Source organism: Entelurus aequoreus, linkage group LG20 (assembly GCF_033978785.1).
Source record: "Entelurus aequoreus isolate RoL-2023_Sb linkage group LG20, RoL_Eaeq_v1.1, whole genome shotgun sequence".
Lineage (NCBI taxonomy): Eukaryota > Metazoa > Chordata > Actinopteri > Syngnathiformes > Syngnathidae > Entelurus > Entelurus aequoreus.
This window is the reverse complement of record NC_084750.1, coordinates 28,322,309-28,344,692: the sequence shown is the minus strand read 5'-3', so window position 1 is coordinate 28,344,692 and position 22,384 is coordinate 28,322,309. Positions and strand designations below refer to the sequence as shown.

The 22,384-nt window shown below is 37.5% G+C and overlaps 2 protein-coding genes across 2 annotated transcripts in view; both read left to right on the top strand.

The window, feature by feature from the left end:
• Positions 1–22,384, top strand: part of il6r (interleukin 6 receptor) — a 39,328-nt gene continuing 16,944 nt past the window's right edge. The window contains exons 1-2 of the mRNA XM_062029896.1: positions 1–209; positions 10,427–10,963. Coding sequence (XP_061885880.1) covers positions 128–209; positions 10,427–10,963 — 619 coding nt within the window. The 5' untranslated portion in view covers positions 1–127. The remainder of the gene's footprint in view (positions 210–10,426; positions 10,964–22,384) is intronic.
• On the top strand, positions 3,954–6,561 carry LOC133636164 (uncharacterized). Its single transcript, XM_062029894.1, has 2 exons — positions 3,954–5,824; positions 5,926–6,561. The coding sequence occupies exon 1, from the start codon at positions 3,982–3,984 to the stop codon at positions 5,815–5,817; it is 1,836 nt and encodes a 611-aa protein (XP_061885878.1). The 5' UTR covers positions 3,954–3,981; the 3' UTR covers positions 5,818–5,824; positions 5,926–6,561.

Sequence of the window (22,384 nt, the reverse complement as noted above, 5' to 3'; positions counted from 1 at the left end):
GTTTGTCCACTGCAGACACAAGTCCTCCTGTCAGTGTAAAGACGACACACAGAAGAAGAAGGACTTCTGCTGGAGGCTATGTGACCACTTTGAGACTCCACTCTGGGTGGATTTTACCGGGCAAAAGATGCACCGTTTCCTCCCTCTGTTGTATTTCCTTTGCACCACGCCTGTACGGAGCTTTTTCCACGGAACCTGTCTAAAAAAGGGTAAATATTTGTTTATTTAAAAGCTACAGTGAAAAAATTAACTGCATGGTGTTGACCTTGTCAATGATGAAGTTTGCCTAATGTTATAATAAAGTAACATGTGAGATGTTGGAGCTTACTAAAGCAGGAAAAAGTGAAATACATTACAAGATTGCAATATGGAAGTTGTTTTTCAGTGACTTATGTCCGGACGAGCATTTCCACATGTTTACTTTGACGTTGTAGTACTATTTTGGTTGTTTTATCTGATGTTATCGGACTGAAAAAATGACGACAAGGTCAACGTAATCATCATTCTTTCTTAATTTCATGGGTATTTGTCTCCCTTTAATGGGCATCTGCTCCAGCTGCCGTGGGAAAGTGTTTACTTTGGCCAAAGGGCAGAAGGTCCATTGGAGTCCAGTCAGCCAGCAGACTTTAAACATGCATCTCTCTAAAGTGTCACTGGGTTGAGTGCAAAATGAGAACATTGTGGTTATTTAGGCAAGTTTAGACATGACGAGCACAAGCAACGTTGTGTACGAAAAATATTGAAAGGAGCAACTCAACTTTTTGAGACTAAAATATGACCAACTGACATATGAGCATTCGTAGTGGGGTGAGTCCACTATGGCAGTTCCCTTAAATAACTGTTGTCCTTACTGGACTAATGATTATCAAACAAATGATGTAAAACACAGTTGTTCCCCGAAATAACCTTTGTCTTTTTCTAATTTATATTTAATACAGAGCAGTGATTCAGTTTTGTGGAGGTCACCTTTACTCTAAACCAGGGGTGTCCAAACTTTTTCCCTGGAGGACCACACACTGGTCAAAAAAACCTTAAAAATGTGTCATTATTCAGTATTAATATTTTTATTATTCAAGTTTTAAATCTCTAGATCAACATTAGGTCTATCTGTCAATATAATGTTTTTAACGATTGAAGCTGTATGCTCTTTTTGTCAAAGAAAACCCTGTTTTTTTATGGAAAAAACACAAAATATGCAGTATTTTCACCCAATACATTTTTTAAGTGGAATATTTGAGATTATATAATAATTGGAGCCTTAAAAAGGTCAATAACTCATAACACCATTGATTTTAATTCATTATTATTTTTTGAGCAATGACACTTAAAAACAAATCACACTAAAATTATTGGGGATCCAAAAGGGTCCTACTCATTAAAGTGTTAAAAAAATAAATTATACATTTTTTTTTACTGTTTACTTTTAACACAATAATCTCGAGATCAACTTCAGTTCAATCCGTCAATTATAAGTTTTATTGTTGTTTATGTTTTTTGTTTGTTCGTTTTAGGCCCTTCTTTAAAAAAAACAGCTCAGTTTTTTATATGGCAAACACAAAATATGCAACATTTTCCCCAAAAAATATCTCAAAGTGGAATATTTAACGTGATGTAATTGGAGCCTTCAATAGGTCAATAATTCATAATGACATTGATTTTGATACATTATTATTTTTTAAAGAAAGAAACAGCCTGCATGGCAGCCTTGTGTTATTAAGAGTAAACATTGCAACATTTTCTTGTTACATTTCACCTGTTTGCTCTTTTATACCACTTTTTACGTTTAAAATTTTTTTAAATCGTATTTTTCAAATGTGCCGTGGGGCCGTTAAAACATGACCTGCGGGCCGCAAATGGCCCCCGGGCCGCACTTTGGACACCCCTGTTCTAAACCTAACCCTAAATCCTAATCTAACCCAATACTACTCATTTTCTGCCGTACAAACCAGGCCAAAACTAACTTGTCATCTGTCACCAACACGCATAGCACTAAACCACTGGTGCGTTTATGGCCACACAACAAGTCGGACAACTCAAACACCACACAAAGTTACACTATGACTCCTCAGTCATACGTGTGCTTATTCTAATGTCATTTATTATTAATGTTAATTTATTTATAATAATCATGGAATGCTGTTACTAGAGAAAGTTACAGGAATGCACCCTTCATCCTATGCTTACATTTCATTGTGCAACATGAGGATGTTTAAGGGGAACTAAATGTGATCTCTGAAAGGGGTACAAATGATTTCCAAAGCAGTGCTTTTGGTATAAAGTTAAGTTAGGTTAAATGAAAGTATTATTATTATTATTATTATTATTATTATTATTTATCTTACGGTATATATCAAAAATAATATTGAGCAAAATTTTATTGAAATATTGTCGATGTGGCCCTCCAGCAGTGCCCGGGTTGCTCACGCGGCCCCCGGTAAAAATTAATTGCCCACCCCTGGATCAGCAGGTATCAGAAGGTAAGAAAAGTTGCTTTTGCATAATATTGCTGTTGATTAAATCAAGCCATGCTGCCATCTAGTTGGAGGCTTGTGTATCGTTCAAGAATAAAGAAAGAGGCTAATACTGGGAGTCCCTTGATGTCATAAATGTGGGGGGAATGTCTCCATGCTGACAGCCAATAGCACACATTAGGGTTGTACGGTATACTGGTACTGGTATATAGTGCGGTGGGTTAGCGCACATTTTTAGGCGTACCGTTACGGAGCGGATAAAAGCGCCAATTTTTTTACAGGCCTTCTTTATGACCTACTGAAGGATTTTAGAAGGGTACTCAAACTTAAATATTGAAAATACCCATATAGTGCACAAAATTGTTTAAAAAATGTTATTCCGGAGTCATAAAAGGTATATTGCTGATAAATTGTTGTTTTTTTCCACTTAGGAAGGTAAATTTGCTTTTAATTGGGTCCAGTGATGGATAAACATTCAAAATGATGTCTAAAATGCATTACCAAGGCACCTGGTACAGGTACATCCTCCATAAAGTCCTGTACAGTATAGGCGGAATTAAGAAAAAAGCTGAAAAAATGTCATGTTCTGCATGTAGTGTGGGTAAAGACATTCTCTATTCATTTTGTAATTAGAATTAATCATGAAGTTGTTCATAATCGCAACTACTGTTTCAATATACATTCACAACACCAGATGGCGATATATAAACTAGCCTGCATGATCACAATAAGTTCCAGCCTGATCACATGATCACATGATCACTGTGCAGTTCAGCATCACACAGAGCTGCAATCAAGCAGGTGTTCATCAGGTAAATATAACAATAATAATGCTTTCACCCATGGTGAAAGAGTTCATGTAGTTATGCTGGGAGGATTACACACAGAGATGGCTCTCTGGAATACACTTGGCGATCTCCTAGAGGGCTCTGGTTGGACGACAGCACTGATTGAAGCAGAAGTGGCATCAAGTGGCATGGCTGAGTCGTTTCTGAAAGCAGCACACCTAACACGAACCAGGCATGCACACCAGGTCACTGTCTTGACACTGCACAATCTACAACAGGAGGCTTTCAGGGTTAGTGCAGGCCCCAAAGATGAAGAGTCCTTCATGGCTTGGAGAAACAACATGCTGAAGAAGAGTCCGACGTTCATGTTCTGGGATCTGATCATGAGATATGAAACCCTCATTCTCATCTTCATAAGGGCACACAGAGAGCAGAATTTCCTACTGTATGTAGAAGTGCTTGAAGAACTGGCCCCTCTATTCTTTGCCTTGGACCATGTGAACTATTCAAGATGGTTGCCTGTCCATATCAGGGACATGAAGTCTTTGCCCGACTCTATCAAGGACGAGTTTGAGAAGAATTCTCACTGGGTTCTTTCAAAGACATCTAACAGGTTTTCTGCAATCCCACTGGACCAAGCTCATGAACAAGAGAACAAGAATGTGAAAGGTTCAGGTGGTTCGGTTGGCCTCACAGAAAATCCAACTGCCTTCAGAAGATGGATGCTCACAGGCCCAGAAATGGCAAGATTGATAAAGGAATTTGAAGAGGAATATCTCCAAGATGACAAAGAGAGCTTCCAGCACCATGAGCAGGGTCTTGGCACACAGAAGACATTCCAGAGACAGGTCAACAGTCTGTCAGATACCATAAGGCGTATGGGAAACCCTTTCCTGGATGTCTTCGAGGAACTTGTGACTCTTGATAGTCGCAACTGCGCAGATAAATTAGTCGCAAATACCATGCTCATCCTGGAGGACACAGGGAAGAGACAATATCAGGAGTTTGTCAAGAAGGTGCTTGATGAACGCACACAATCTATCCATGATCCGATTAAAAGGAATTCCTTGGCAGTCTTCAGGCAACCTAGACGCAAGACAATGTCTAAAGATGGGAAAAAGATTAAAGTGCTTCAGAACAACGTGGCACTCTTTGGCCAGCTATATGTAGCTATGCAGAGCCGTGAGAGTAATTTGGATGAATTCTTTACACATGAGGTGCAGTCCTTCCCTCCATCTCTCTCAGACTTTGGAAAACTTCATCTGACAGGCACCAAATCAGACCTGCTACAATGTCTTGAGCAGCCAGCACAATCAGAGCCACCCTCAACCTATGACTTCAAAGTCCTAGATGGGGCAGTAATTGTCCACTGCCTGCCCACTATTAGAGTGAGCACGTTTGATGCTTATGCAAATGAGGTTTTCATCCCCTACCTGCAGAAGCAGCTGCAGGATGCAAAACGATTGGATGTTGTATGGGACACGTACATCCCTGACAGCTTGAAGGAGTCCACCCGAGAAAAAAGAGGACGTGGTGTTCGCAGGAAAGTGTCAGGCCCGACAAAGTTGCCAGGCAACTGGATGGACTTTCTTCGCGACCCAATCAACAAGAAGGAGTTGTTTGATTTCTTGACATCCAAGATCCAAGAGTTCAGCTGGCCACCAACCAAAGCTGTGTATGTCACATCGGGGCAAGCGGTGTCAGGACAAGCTTTTGGTTCCACTAGCATGATGGACTGTTGCAACCATGAGGAGGCAGACACAAGGATAGTGGTCCATCTACAATGCGCATTGAAGGAGGGAGCAAAGACAGTTCTTGTGCGAACTGTGGACACTGATGTCATCGTGATCCTTGCTGGTTTATTTTATGATTTGGTGGTGCTTCAACCATTGACTGACATCTGGGTGGCTTTTGGCATGGGAAAAAGGTTCAGATATTACCACATAAACCACATCTGCAAAAGCCTGGGGGAACCCAAATCACAAGGTCTGCTTATGTTCCACGCATATTCAGGTTGTGACACAACATCTGCATTTAACGGAAAAGGCAAGAAGTCAGCTTGGAGGGCCTGGCAAGCCTATGATGCTGCTACAGAAACATTTATGTATCTGGCAAAGCATCCATTCCAGGAACTAAAAGTTGACTCTGAGCATTTCCAGACACTTGAGAGGCTGACTGTGATCCTGTACAACAGATCCAGTCCTTTGAACTCCATCAGTCAAACAAGGAAGGAACTCTTCTGTCAAGACAGTCGGCCGATGGAGAGATTACCTCCCACGCAGGATGCCCTACTCCAGCATGTAAAACAGGCTGTGTTTCAGGCAGGAATCTGGGCAACCAGCACAGACACACAGCAAGTGATTCCTTCTCCAAAGGACTTTGGATGGACCAAGGACGAAACAGGGTCATGGGTTCCAGTTTGGATAACCATTCCCGAGGTCTCCATTGCCTGCAGAGAGCTGATAAAATGCTCATGTAAAGGTGACTGTTCCAGCTGTAAATGCAGCAATGCTAATATTGACTGTTCTCCACTTTGCAAATGCAACTGCTGCAAATAGACACCAGGTACAGTTATGCACACCAATACACCAAGTTTCCACATTATGATGCATGTCAATTTGTTTAAATTGTGACAACAATTGTTTTCTTGCCTGTTTCACGTGCAGATTACTTCATAGTGTAGTAAGAAGAGTCATCCAGGCCATTGGTCCTCAGCCCCCATGCTGATCATGTGCACCAGCTGACTTGCCCCTTTAATTTATTTTTGGCCTCAATCAGAGTTCTAACATTATAATTGCATTAAAGGTTTTATGGATAATACTTCATGTGCTGGGTCTTGAATCATCATCTGAAAATGATACTTTTTGCTATTTCCGTCCATAATGAGGCCTTATTTGAAAGCCAAATGGTTCATAATGGAATCAAATATTGGCATTCTGGCTGTTCTGGGATGTGAAGACACTACCTGTAGACACCCTGTGCAAGTATGATGTAAAAACTAGCAGCAGGAGGACACATGACAAGAATTAGTCCTTTTTTAGTATAGGCGTTTTTTGCAGTTATTGATCAAAATAACTTATGTGCACTATAAAGGTATTTTCAATATTTAAGTTTGAGTACCCTTCTAAAATCCTTCAGTAGGTCATAAAGAAGGCCCATAAAAAATTTGGCGCTTTTATCCGCTCCGTAACGGTAATGTCACTAAGCCACCAGACTAATAGTATCGCGGTACTAATGAATCAAAAACGGTACAATACTTTGTTTGAAAAGTCGTCACGTCGTGACATTGCTAGTTTACGAGCAGACGAGCATGTTCGGCAGTGCACAATCACAGAGTACTTACAAGCAGACATGGCGTGTAGACAGAAAAGGGAGAACGGACGCGTTTTGGCCTAAAAACTAAAGATAAAGTTGAAGCTATAACACTGAAACGCTTTAAAACATGGCTAGCTAGCAAGCGGCGAACGTCCATTCGCAGTCGGCAGTGTTTTAGCTACTTCTAAATCACTAATCCTCGCCTCCATGGCGGCGAATAAAGTATGTTTCTTACAAGTATCATCCCTGAAGGATGAGGAATAGCTAAACATGCTTCACTACACACCATAGGAGGATACGATAGCTAAACAAATGCCATGGGTGGATCTACACCTGACATCCACTGTAATGATACCAAGTACAGGAGCGTATCTAGTTGACACTACTATGATTACATCAATATTTTTTATCGTCGCAAAATCTTTTTTAGTTTTTTCAAAATTCATATTATGTTTAAGGACACATGAGGACTTTGAATATGACCAATGATATTGATCCTGTAACTACTAGGTATCGGATCGATACCTAAATTTGTGGTATCATCCAAAACTAATGTAAAGTATCCAAACAACAGAATAAGTGATTATTACATTTTAACAGAAGTGTAGATGAAACATGTTAAAAGAGAAAGTAACCAGATATTAAAAGTAAATGAACAAGTAGATTATTAATAATTTTTTACAGCTTGTCGCTCATAAGTTTGACAAAAATAATAGAATGATAAATGACACAATATGTTACTGCATACGTCAGCAGCTAAATTAGGAGCCTTTGTTTGCTTACTTACTGCTAAAAGACAACTTGTCTTGTTTGTTCACTATTTTATTTAAGGACTAAATTGTTCTTTTATTGTAATAAGAAACATATGTTTAACGTACCGTCAGATTTTTTGGTTAAAATAAAGCCAATAATGCCTTTTTTTTTGTGGTCCCCCTTATTTAGAAAAGTACCGAAAAGTATCAAAATACATTTTGGTACCGGTACTAAAATATTGGTATTGGGACAACACTAGTACAAACAAAATCTGCATTCAAATAGGGCAGTCTACACCACTGTTGTACTTATTATAAATTGTTGTAGATGTTTTAGTACAGACCTGGGCAAATTAAGGCCCGGGGGCCACATGCGGCCCGTTAAGCTTTTCAATCTGGCCCGCCGAACATTCCCAAATAATTTGTTTAGATCTTTAAGATGGAAACTAGCTGCCATTATGATGTGCAGTGATGTTTTCTAATGACCGCAAGTCTTGAACTATACAAAGTATTTCAATGGTTGGAATCTGCGCTTATGGAAGATATATCAGTTACTATGGTAATCTTATTAGTTACTATGGTAATCTAATTAGTTACTATGGTCATCTAATTAGTTACTATTGTCAAAAGTTCTTTAAACCTTAGTGATATATCAGATTGTAGGTGGGTTTATTTTGTACCCTTCTTGTTCATATTTCACTGTTTGTTGCATTTTTGTTGCGTTTCACTTGATTGTAAAATATGTCGATCGAAAGGGGGTGTGACATTCATATTTTGTCAATATTCAGTGTTTTATCGTTCATAGAAAAATTTAAAATTCCATTACGTTTTTTAATGTGGTCTATCATAACGTTTTTAGCATTCAATCAGACATTATTGTGAGGTTTCATATTAGTGTTCCTAAAAATAGATATACCGGCCCCCAGACACATTTTTTTCTCTAAATGTGGCCCCCGAGGCAAAATAATTGCCCAGGCCTGTTTTAGTAGATAAAATGCAACACGCCCACTAATTGAACACGGAATTTTATAGTTTCACACACTGTTTAGCACTTGTTACTTGCTTTTAAGTAGATCAGGCACTTTGAGTAGTTCTTCTCAAATAGTGGTGTGGGCCCCCCTAGGGGTAGCGTGATGCGATGCCAGGGTGGGCGCATGTGATCCCATGGAAAATGCCTTGTCAGTACCATGCTGTATGATGCTACAAATCCTCCATTGAAAAAGTGTGCAGTACAAAACGTGCTCATCGTAGCCATTAATCCTGACTTCCTCATTTTGATTAAAAAACAAACAAAAAAAAAGTCAGCACACATTGTTTTACTAATTTCTGTTTTGTAGGTTGAAGGCCTACTGAAACCCACTACTACCGACCACGCAGTCTGATAGTTTATATATCAATGATGAAATCTTAACATTGCAACACATGCCAATATGGCCGGATTAACTTATAAAGTGCAATTTTAAATTTCCCGCCACACTTCCGTTTGAAAACGTCTATGTATGATGACGTATGCGCGTGACGTCAATCGTTGATACGGAAGTATTCGGACCCATTGAATCCAATAAAAAAACGCTCTGTTTTCATCCCAAAGTTCCACAGTATTCTGGACATCTGTGTTGGTGATTTTTTTGCAATTTGTTTAATGAACAATGGAGACTGCAAAGAAGAAAGCTGTAGGTGCGATCGGTGTATTAGCGGCGGACTACAGCAACACAACCAGGAGGACTTTGAGGTGGATAGCAGACGCGCTACCGTGAGTACAGCTTTGGCTTCCAAAAATTGTTGATCGCTTGCCCGTACGTGCGTGTCGCTATGTGCATGTCACGTACGTAACTTTGGGGAAATATATGTTTCTTGCCGACTCTGATGGCGGCCGGGGTGTCGTCGAAAGCTACAACGCCCGCCGCCGCCGCCGTCCCGTAGCTAAGTTAGCTTCAATGGCGTCGTTAGCAACAGCATTGTTAAGCTTCGCCAAGCTGGAAATTATTAACCGTGTAGTTACATGTCCATGGTTTAATAGTATTGTTGATCTTCTGTCTATCCTTCCAGTCAGGGGTTTATTTATTTTGTTTCTATCTGCATTTGAGCCCGATGCTATCACGTTAGCTCAGTAGCTAAAGAGCTTCGCCGATGTATTGTCGTGGAGATAAAAGTAAATGTGAATGTCCATTTCGCGTTCTCGACTCTCATTTTCAAGAGGATATAGTATCCGAGGTGGTTTAAAATACAAATCCGTGATCCACAATAAAAAAAAGAGAAAGTGTGGAATCCAATGAGCCAGCTTGTACCTAAGTTACGGTCAGAGCGAAAAAAGATACGTCCTGCCCTGCACTGTAGTCCTTCACTCTCACTTTCCTCATCCACAAATCTTTCATCCTCGCTCAAATTAATGGGGTAATCGTCGCTTTCTCGGTCCGAATCCCTCTCGCTGCTGGTGTAAACAATGGGGAAATGTGAGGGGCCCTATCCCCTGTTACGTCACGCTACTTCCGGTATGGGCAAGGCTTTTTTTTATCAGCGACCAAAAGTTGCGACCTTTATCGTCGTTGTTCTCTACTAAATCCTTTCAGCAAAAATATGGCAATATCGCGAAATGATCAAGTATGACACATAGAATGGATCTGCTATCCTCGTTTAAATAAATACATTTAATTTCAGTAGGCCTTTAAAGTGTTAAAATGCACGTGAGTCAATGTTGCTGATCAATTTGAACGTATTCTTATTTATTGAGTTTATTTAATTTCATTGTTCAGTATCAAATGGTTGAAGTCGGTCAAACAATTTTTTATAGTTGGAATAAGGATTTAAATTAAAATTTTGTTTTTGGCAAATTGGTGCACTTTTAATATTTTCTGTTGCATAATAAGAAACAATGTAAATAAAGTTATCATTATATATTTATGGAATTTTTCATTTTTTGCTTTATTGTTAACAAGGACACAATGTTATGCAGAGGTGTACTTACAACAATTCTACAGACACATTATACTATTTATAGTTTCAGTGGAGAGTTGCTTTCTTCTTCCTAGGGGGGGCGTAACAGAAAATAATTGAAAAGGACTGGCCTACAATAATTTGTATTATTTCCTTGTTCTTTTAGAACCTCCCCCTGGCGTGTTGGTTCTGTCCCAGGGTAGTTACTTGGTTCTGTCCTGTGATGGCAAAGTGGAGGTAGACGGAGCAAAGGTCAAGGTGTCCAAGCACATTTCAAACAACAACAACAACAACACAGGAGAGCAATCCTCCAGCGAGACCCGGACCACTGCAACCATGACGCGGAGCAACAAAGTTCTAATAAAAGCTGATGTGAACACAATGAAGGACACGCCTCGGGGTGAAGAAGTCCAAAACGGGACAGACAGACATCTTGCATCTCCTGTGCATGAAGTGGTCCAGACCAGCAGTACAACTGGAAAGACAGAAGTCGTGGACAAGAACAAGGTGACAAGAGGCTTAAAAAGGAAGTGGAAGTTGAATGGGAAGACAGTGGGAAGAGGACACTGGGATTGGGAGGGGTTTACAGTGGGGAGGGGCGGCACACCACTCTCTGTGTCCTCAGTGCGACTGAAGGATTCTGGGAATTACTCTTGTCTCCAACGAGGCCGCGAGAGGTTCTCGTTAAAGGTCATCGTGGCAGGTGAGTCACACTGAGCTAATGACATAAGGATTTTTTGTACAAACCCTGTTTCCATATGAGTTGGGAAATTGTGTTAGATGTAAATATAAACGGAATACAATGATTTGCAAATCATTTTCAACCCATATTCAGTTGAATATGCTACAAAGACAACATATTTGATGTTCAAACTGATAAACTTTTTTTTTTTGCAAATAATCATTAACTTTAGAATTTGATGCCAGCAACACGTGACAAAGAAGTTGGGAAAGGTGGCAATAAATACTGATAAAGTTGAGGAATGCTCATCAAACACTTATTTGGAACATCCCACAGGCGAACAGGTGGGTGCCATGATTGGGTATAAAAGTAGATTCCATGAAATGCTCAGTCATTCACAAACAAGGATGGGGCGAGGGTCACCACTTTGTCAACAAATGCGTGAACAAATTGTTGAACAGTTTAAGAAAAACCTTTCTCAACCAGCTATTGCAAGGAATTTAGGGATTTCACCATCTACTGTCCGTAATATCATCAAAGGGTTCAGAGAATCTGGAGAAATCACTGCACGTAAGCAGCTAAGCCCGTGACCTTCGATCCCTCAGGCGGTACTGCATCAACAAGCGACATCAGTGTGTAAAGGATATCACCACATGGGCTCAGGAACACTTCAGAAACCCACTGTCAGTAACTACAGTTGGTTGCTACATATGTAAGTGCAAGTTAAAACTCTCCTATGCAAGGCGAAAACCGTTTATCAACAACACCCAAAAACGCTGTCGGTGTCGCTGGGCCTGAGCTCATCTAAGATGGACTGATACAAAGTGGAAAAATTGTTCTGTGGTCTGACGAGTCCACATTTCAAATTGTTTTTGGAAACTGTGGACATCGTGTTCTCCGGACCAATGAGGAAAAGAACCATCCGGATTGTTATAGGCGCAAAGTTGAAAAGCCAGCATCTGTGATGGTATGGGGGTGTATTAGTGCCCAAGACATGGGTAACTTACATATCTGTGAAGGCGCCATTAATGCTGAAAGGTACATACAGGTTTTCGAGCAACATATGTTGCCATCCAAGCAACGTTACCATGGACGCCCCTGCTTATTTCAGCAAGACAATGCCAAGCCACGTGTTACATCAACGTGGCTTCATAGTAAAAGAGTGCGGGTACTAGACTGGCCTGCCTGTAGTCCAGACCTGTCTCCCATTGAAAATGTGTGGCGCATTATGAAGCCTAAAATAACATAACAGAGACCCCCGAACTGTTGAACAACTTAAGCTGTACATCAAGCAAGAATGGGAAAGAATTCCACCTGAGAAGCTTAAAAAATGTGTCTCCTCAGTTCCCAAACGTTTACTGAGTGTTGTTAAAAGGAAAGGCCATGTAACACAGTGGTGAACATGCCCTTTCCCAACTACTTTGGCACGTGTTGCAGCCATACAATTCTAAGTTAATTATTTGTAAAAAAAAAAAAAGTTTATGAGTTTGAACATCAAATATGTTGTCTTTGTAGTGCATTCAATTGAATATGGGTTGATTTGCAAATCATTGTATTCCGTTTATATTTACATCCTACACAATTTCCCAACTCATATGGAAACGGGGTTTGTACGAAAACTGAGGCAAAAGTTTGGCAAATTGTTATGTGTCGTGGTTAACCTTGCATGGCAGCTCCCGCCATCAGTGTGTGAATGTGTGTGTGAATGGGTGAATGTGGAAATAGTGTCAAAGCGCTTTGAGTACCTTGTAGGTAGAAGAGCACTATACAAGTACAACCCATTTACCATTACTTTTGGTATGTTTTTTAATTTATGTTTTAACGATCTTGAAATTGTTTAATACTTAACTTCAGCATATTAATACAACATGGACTGTTACAAAATTATGATGATTGTCAAAGATGTTAAAAAATGTGATAGTTCTACCTCAATGGAAGCTTTTATTATGCTAGGATACCCATGATTTCAGCCTTTTAAAGCTTGTCTTGGACAACCAATTTTTGACCTCGGTATTCGTCAGATCCTAGTTACGGCCCTGACTGCACTTCGTCATTAAGCATTTATTTTAATTGAAGAGTGTTTGTCCTGTTGTGCGGCATAGGGGTGCGCCACTCTGAAAAAATGCGGGTAACAATTGCATACGTTTCCCTGCAACCAGGAAACATAAAATGATGGGAAGTGAAGGCTGGAGAGCTAATACTTACAGTTTCTTGTGTGAAGTAAGCATAATATTTCGCTCTCAGTAACACTTAATAGTGAACAGAGAATTTTCCTGCTGAATTTCAGGAACCCATGTTCAGAGAGTCGTGTCAGTACTTCACCTGTTAATCCCGACATTGATGAGTTACCAGCTCCATTAGGCCGAGGGAATGCAGAGAGAAAACCGTCTCCCCAATCTAAAGCTTCATGCATTCCTCTACTGCTCAGAAGAATGCATGAAGCTTTTTGAAAAGGCTAATTTATCATCAGGGCATGTCAAGAGAGGTTAAAAAAAACAATAAATGTCTTGCAACAAGACTTGTCAAGCAAGCAGAAGATCTGACAAAAGACAATAACCTGCCCTCGTGTCATGGACTTAAAAACATACTACTGACAACACTTTTCACTGCAAGACTGCATTTTTATACAGAGAAGGAAAGAAAGGCAATAAAAAACAAACTGACAAAATCAAAATCAACTGGTGAACCTGGCAGCAGGAACATGGCTATGCGTGCAGCTGTGAAAAAGTTGAGATAGTGCACTATTTATATATGTGTGTATATATATATATATATATATATATATATATATATATATATATATATATACATATATATACATATATATATATATATATATATATATATATATATATATATATATATATATATATATATATATATATATATATATATATATATATATATATATATATATATATATATATATATATATATATATATATATACTACCGTTCAAAAGTTTGGGGTCACCCAAACAATTTTGTGGAATAGCCTTCATTTCTAAGAACAAGAATAGACTGTCGAGTTTCAGATGAAAGTTCTCTTTTTCTGGCCATTTTGAGCGTTTAATTGACCCCACAAATGTGATGCTCCAGAAACTCAATCTGCTCAAAGGAAGGTCAGTTTTGTAGCTTCTGTAACGAGATCAACTGTTTTCAGATGTGTGAACATGATTGCACAAGGGTTTTCTAATCATCAATTAGCCTTCTGAGCCAATGAGCAAACACATTGTACCATTAGAACACTGGAGTGATAGTTGCTGGAAATGGGCCTCTATACACCTATGTAGATATTGCACCAAAAACCAGACATTTGCAGCTAGAATAGTCATTTACCACATTAGCAATCTATAGAGTGTATTTCTTTAAAGTTAAGACTAGTTTAAAGTTATCTTCATTGAAAAGTACAGTGCTTTTCCTTCAAAAATAAGGACATTTCTATGTGACCCCAAACTTTTGAACGGTAGTGTATATATATATATGTTAGGTCAGGAAAAAACACAGAGGCTATTTCATCCCTACAAGCCTGCGAAACATGCTTGAGGGGTATTTTAAAATCCCCGGAAGAGAAGAGAAACCTGCGAAACAGGCTTGTAGGGATGGAATGGCCTCTGTGTTTTTTCCTGACCTAACGTATATTCCACTCTATCCCGGTATTGAGCACTGTGTAATGGATAAACCACATATACATTGACTATATGATATATATATATATATATATATATATATATATATATATATATATATATATATATATATATATATATATATATATATATATATATATATATATATATATATATATATATATATATATATATATATATATATGTATGTATGTATGTATATGTATATATATATATATATATATATATATATATATATATATATATATATATATATATATATATATATATATATATATATATATATATATATATATATATATGTATATATATGTGTGTGTATATATATATATATATATATATATATATATTTATATATATATATATATATATATATATATATATATATATATATATATATATATATATATATATATATATATATATATATATATATATATATATATATATATATATATATATATATATATATATATGTATATATGTATATATATGTATAAATAAATGGGTGATCAAGTGGATGGGTCAAATGCAGAGGACACATTTCACCACACCTAGTGTGTGTGTGACAATCATTGGTACTTTAACTTTTAAATATAAATATATATATATGTGTATATATATATATATATATATATATATATATATATATATATATATATATATATATATATATATATATATATATATATATATATATATATATATATATATATATATATATACACACACACACACACAGTCGCGATCAAAAGTTTACATACACTTGTAAATAACATAATGTCATGGCTGTCTTGAGTTTCCAATACTTTCTACAACTCTTATTTTTTTTGTGATAGAGTGATTGGAGCACATACTTGTTGGTCACAAAAAACATTCATGAAGTTTTGTTCTTTTATAAATTTATTATGGGTCTACTGAAAATGTGACCAAATCTGCTGAGTCAAAAGTATACATACAGCAATGTTAATATTTGGTTACATGTCACTGCAATAAGGCGCTTTTGGTAGCCATCCACAAGCTTCTGGCAAGCTTCTGGTTGCGTTTTCGACCACTCCTCTTGACAAAATTGGTGCTGTTCAGCTAAATGTGTTGGTTTTCTGACATGGACTTGTTTCTTCAGCATTGTCCACACGTTTAAGTCAGGACTTTGGGAAGGACATTCTAAAAACTTAATTCTAGCCTGATTCAGCCATTCCTTTACCACTTTTGACGTGTGTTTGGGGTCATTGTCCTGTTGGAACACCAACTGCGCCCAAGACCCAACCTCCGGGCTGATGATTTTAGGTTGTCCTAAAGAATTTGGAGGTAATCCTCCTTTTTCATTGTCCCATTTAAAGCACCAGTTCCATTGGCAGCAAAACAGGCCCAGAGCATAATACTACAACCACCATGCTTGACGGTAGGGGTGGTGTTCCTGGGATTAAAGGCCTCACCCTTTCTCCTCCAAACATATTGCTGGGTATTGTGGCCAAACAGCTCAATTTTAGTTTCATCTGACCACAGAACTTTCCTCCAGAAGGTATTATCTTTGTCCATGTGATGTCAAATTAAACAAAAATGTAGCTGCTTGGCCACAAAAATGGGCTGCATGGTCGAGTGGCCAAAAAGTTAAATTTTGGTCTCATCACTCCAAATTACTTTGTTCCAGAAGTTTTGAGGCTTGTGTCTGTGCTGTTTGGCATAATGTAAGCGGGATACTTTGTGACATTTGCGCAGAAATGGCTTTCTCCTGGCGACTCGACCATGTAGTCCATTGTTCTTCAAGTGCCTCCTTATTGTGCATCTTGAAACAGCCACACCACATTTTTTCAGAGAGTCCTGTATTTCAGCTGAAGTTATTTGTGGATTTTTCTTTGCATCTCGAGCAATTTTCCTGGCAGTTGTGGCTGAAATCTTTGCTGGTCTACCTGAATCCCTCATTTTCCACTTCTTAATCAGCGTTTGAACACTGCTGATTGGCATTCTCAATTCCTTGTATATCTTTTTAAACCCCTTTCCTGTTTTATGCAGTTCAATTACCTTTTCTCGCAGATATTTTGACAATTCTTTTGCCTTCCCCATGACTCAGGATCCAGAAACATCTGTGCAGCACTGGATGAAAGATGCAATTGTCTATCAGAAGCCCAGAAACTCACTGACCTTTTATACACACACATTAATTACAAACAAACATGTCACAGGTGAGGATTGGAACCTTGATTAGACATTCAAACCTGTTTGTGTCAACCTTTGTGCATGTTATCAGATCAAAGTCACTGGGGTATGTAAACTTTTGATCAGGGTCATTTGGGTACTTTCTTTTGTCATTTTGATTTAAAAAGGGTAAACACAGTTGTTTGCCAATAAATAGCTTCAGACAACCACTAAGCATGAGTGGAAGAAAGGTTTTTGTGTTATCATTCATATTCTCTGAAGAATGGCCAAGAAATCATACATTCTCCATCGGTATGTAAACTTATGAGCACAACTATATGTGTGTATATATATATATATATATATATATATATATATATATATATATATATATATATATATATATATATATATATATATATATATATATATATATATATATATATATATATATATATATATATGTATGTATGTATGTATGTATGTATATATCCTGACTTAAACATGTAAACTTTTGATCGCGACTGTATATATATATATATATATATATATATATATATATATATATATATATATATATATATATATATATATATATATATATATATATATATATATATGTATGTGTGTATATATATATATATATATATATGTATGTGTATATATATGTATATATATATATGTATGTGTATATATATATGTATATATATATATATATATATATATATATATATATATATGTGTATATATATATATATATGTATATATATATATATATGTATATATATATGTATGTATATGTATATATGTATGTATGTATATATATATGTATGTATATATATATATATGTATATATATATATATATATATATGTATGTATATATATATATATGTATATATGTATGTATATATATATATATATATATATATATATATATATATATATATATATATATATATATATATATATATATATATATATATATATATATATATATATATATATATGTATGTATGTATGTATGTATGTATGTATGTATGTATGTATGTATGTATGTATGTATGTATGTATGTATGTATGTATGTATGTATGTATGTATGTATGTATATCATTATATAAAGTCAGTACTTTGGGAAGGCCATTCTAAAAACCTTAATTCTATCCTGATTTAGCCATTCCTTTACCACTTTTGACGTGCGTTTGGGGTCATTGTCCTGTTGGAACACCCAACTGCGCCCAAGACTTAACCTCCGGGCTGATGATTTTAGGTCGTCCTGAAGAATTTGGAGGTAATCCTCCTTTTTTCATTGTCCCATTTACTCTCAGTAAAGCACCAGTTCCATCGGCAGCAAAACAGGCCCAAATCATAATACTACCACCACCATACTTGACGGTAGGGATGGTGTTTCTGGGATTAAAGGCCTCACCTTTTCTCCTCCAAACATATTGCTGGGTATTGCGGCCAAACAGCTCCATTTGTGTTTCATCTGACACCACATGGACAAAGATAAAACCTTCTGGAGGAAAGTTCTGTGGTCAGATGAAACATCAATTTAGCTGTTTGGCCACAATACCCGGCAATATGTTTGGAGGAGAAAAGGTGAGGCCTTTAATCCCAGGAACACTTTTTTGAAACTGCTCTGTGACATGTGCTGTTGACCTCTTGGCCAGGTCACCCTTGTGAAAGAGGTCTTGATCTCAATGGGTTTCTTATCTGGTTAAATAAATATTCTAATCCCAAGAACACCAGGCCTACCGTCAAGCATGGTGGTGGTAGTATTATGCTCTGGGCCTTTTTTGCTGCCAATGGAACTGGTGCTTTACAGAGAGTAAATGGGACAATAAAAAAGGAGGATTACCTCCAAATTTTTCAGGACAACCTAAAATCATCAGCCGGGAGGTTGGGTCTTGGGCGCAGTTGGGTGTTCCAACAGGACAATGACCCCAAACACACGTCAAAAGTGGTAAAGGAATGGCTAAATCAGGCTAGAATTAAGGTTTTAGAATGGCCTTCCCAAAGTCCTGACTTAAACGTGTGGACAATGCTGAAGAAACAAGTCCATATCAGAAAACCAACACATTTAGCTGAACTGCACCAATTTTGTCAAGAGGAGTGGTCAAAAAAAATTCTACCAGAAGCTTGTGGATGGCTACCAAAAGCGCCTTACTGCAGTGAAACTTGCCAAGGGACATGTAACCAAATATTAACATTGCTGTATGTATACTTTTGACCCAGCAGATTTGGTCACATTTTCAGTAGACCCATAATACATTCATAAAAGAACCAAACTTCATGAATGTTTTTTGTGACCGACAATCACTCTATCACAAAAAAATAAGAGTTGTAGAAATTATTGGAAACAAAAGTCATAATTTCTCCGTAGTTGTTGGTCCAAAGCTAACAAGGATTTTCGATAAAAATGAGGGCAATACGTTTATTTGTGGTCGTTGTTTATTTTCCGATGTACATATCGCCGGCAGGAGTGTGTTAGAGAGCCACTGGTCACTAAAGACAGCATGAATGTAGCGGCGGAGTGCATCAAAAACGACAAAAAAAATTGCTCCAAAATTGTTATTATTGATACTATATTGATTAAATAAAAGCATGTTTTATCTAAAGAGTATGAGCTGGAGTAAATTTAGAACTATATTTCGACTTATTAATTTGTTTCATTTCGTCAGGAAAACGATTGTCCGAACAATTACAATTGCATGTTTCAGGCACAGCAGCACACGCCCTAGGTACTAAAAATGGGGCCGCTGGTTTAGCTCTCCATACTCTCAAAGAGCTTTGCGCGAGTCCGCCATTGCAGTCCGACGTTGTAGTCAACAAGCATCTTATTTTTCTCCATGTGGCAGACTGGCTCGTACATGCACAAGCATCCTTCGCTGTTGCCATTTCTAATACAAACCAGCGTATAGTTGGACCTTAATCTTGTCTGTAGACTCCATATGGAAGCACTAAAAACTGCAACAAGCATTGCGGGGAAAAGACTCTGTCGAAGCGGAGCCACGTAAATAAGACCGTACACAAAACGACGCATCCTAAATGGACGGTCAGAAAGCGACCTGAAACAGCCTGTAAAACATAATCTATGCAACATTTTGACCAAAGAACCACCATCATGTGTTATGTAGACCGCAAGGAAGTGTTTTAAATTTGGAATAAAATCAGTAATACCCTTAAAGCAGGGGTGTCAAACTCAAATACAGAGTGGGCCAAAATTTAAAACTGAACAAAGCCGCGGGCCAAGGTTGAACAAATTAACCTTTTAATAGGGACCCAAACAAGTTTTGCATTGAATATTGAACAAGCAAGGATTATATAACTTTATAATGACATGCAAAATCGAGTTTCAAATAATAATAATAGTAATTAAAAAATATCAATGGCATATCAAATACAATTTCAATAAAAATATCAATCAATCAATCAATCAATGTTTATTTATATAGCCCTAAATCACAAGTGTCTCAAAGGGCTGTACAAGCCACAACGACATCCTCGGTGTCGAGTGGGTCTGACATAATATTGTGAAAGTCCAACACATCAGCGAAAGTCCAGTCCATGGTGGGGCCAGCGGGAACCATCCCGAGCGGAGACGGGTCAGCAGCGTAGAGATGTCCCCATCTGATGGACAGGCTAGCGGTCCACCCCGGAGCAGAGTAGAAAAGAAAAGAAAAGAAACGGCAGATCAACTGGTCTAAAAAGGGAGTCTATTTAAAGGCTAGATTATACAAATGAGTTTTAAGATGAGACTTAAATGCTTCTACTGAGGTAGCATCTCTAACTTTTACCGGGAGGGCATTCCATAGTATTGGAGCCCGAATAGAAAACGCTCTATAGCCCGCAGACTTTTTTTGGGCTCTGGGAATAAAAATAGAATGCCTCTTTTCTATTTGCAGCCTTCTGAGGTAAATATCAACATTAACTTTTTCCACAGGCTAATAAATTTGAAAATAAAATAACAATGAATAAAACAACCATTCAGGACTTTAAACTGCTCAGTTTGCAACACACTGATCTAATCTGATGTGCCCAAGCCAGATACCTGCCATCTTTTCTTGGATGCTAGTTCATTAATGTCGGGGCTCAGGCTTTGAGCTGAGGCAACCTTCATTATCGAACGAAGGTGTTCATCAGTCATTATATCTCGTCCACCCGGACCACAGTCTTGGGAGCGTGTCTTAAACGCACTGCCTTTAACGTACTCTATGAGCTATCGTCAAGTCCGCTTTTCATCCATTCTAACATCGTTCAGACCCAGTCACAAGATATGTGCGACTTCTGTACGCACACACGAGTGAATGCAACGCATACTTGATCAACAGCGATACAGGTTACACTGAGGGTGCCAGTATAAAAAACGTTAACACTGTTAGAAATATACGCCACACTGTGAATCCACACCAAACAAGAATGACAAACACATTTCGGGAGAACATCCGCACCGTAACACAACATAAACACCACAGAACAAATACCCAGAATCCTTTGCAGCATTAACTCTTCTGGGACGCTACAAAATACACCCCCGCTACCACCAAACCTCCCCCCCACACACACACCTTGAAGCGTCCCGGCCAAATTTGGCCCGCGGGCCAGAGTTTGACACCCATGCCTTAAAGCAGGGGTGTCCAAACCTTGTCCACTGAGGGCCGCACACTGAAAAATCAAAGCAAGCGGGGGCCATTTTGATATTTTTTTATTTTAAAAACCAATACAATATATGTATAAAAAATATACATTAAGGCCTCCACTCAGGCTTGGGACCCCAAAGGGTTTTGGTCCAAAAAATATTTAAAATGTGTCATTATTCAGTATTATTATCTCTAGATCAACATTAGGTCTATCTGTCAATATAACGTTTTAAAAGATTTAAGTCGTATGCTCTTTTTGTCAAAGAAAACCCTGTTTTTTTATGGAAAAAAACACAAAATATGCAATATTTTCACCCAATAAAAATTTTAAGGGGAATATTTTAGATTATATAATAATTGGAGCCTTAAAAGGTCAATAACTCATAACACCATTGATTTTAATTCATTATTATTTTTTTAGCAATGACACTTAAAAACAAATCACACAAAAATTATTGGGGAACCAAAAGGGTCCTACTCATTAAAGTGTTAAAAAATAAATTATAAATTTTTTTTACTGTTTACTTTTAACACAATAATCTCGAGATCAACTTCAGATCTATCCGTCAAGTATACGTTGTATTGTTGTTTATGTTTTTTGTTTGTTCGTTTTAGGCCCTTCTTTAAAAAAATAAAAAAAAAGGTCAATTTTTTATATGGCAAACACAAAATATGCAACATTTTCCCAAAAAAATATCTCAAAGTGCAATATTTAATGTGACGTAATTGGAGCCTTGGATAGGTCAATAATTCATAATAACATTGATTTTGATTCATTATTATTTTTTAAAGAAAGAAATAGCCTGCATGGCAGCTTTGTGTTATTAGAGTAAACATTGCAACATTTTCTTGTTACATTTCACCTGTTTGGTCTTTCATACCACTTTTTATGTTTTTAATATTTTTAATCGTATTTTAAAATGGGCCGTGGGGCCGTTAAAAAATGACCTGCGGGCCGCACTTTGGACATCCCTGCCTTAAAGAGTTACACAAGGGTACTACTGCACTAGATGCA

Coding starts and splice junctions, on each gene's coding strand:
- LOC133636164 (XM_062029894.1), top strand. CDS start 3,982: ATGCTCACAGGCCCAGAAATGGCAAGATTGATAAAGGAATTTGAAGAG.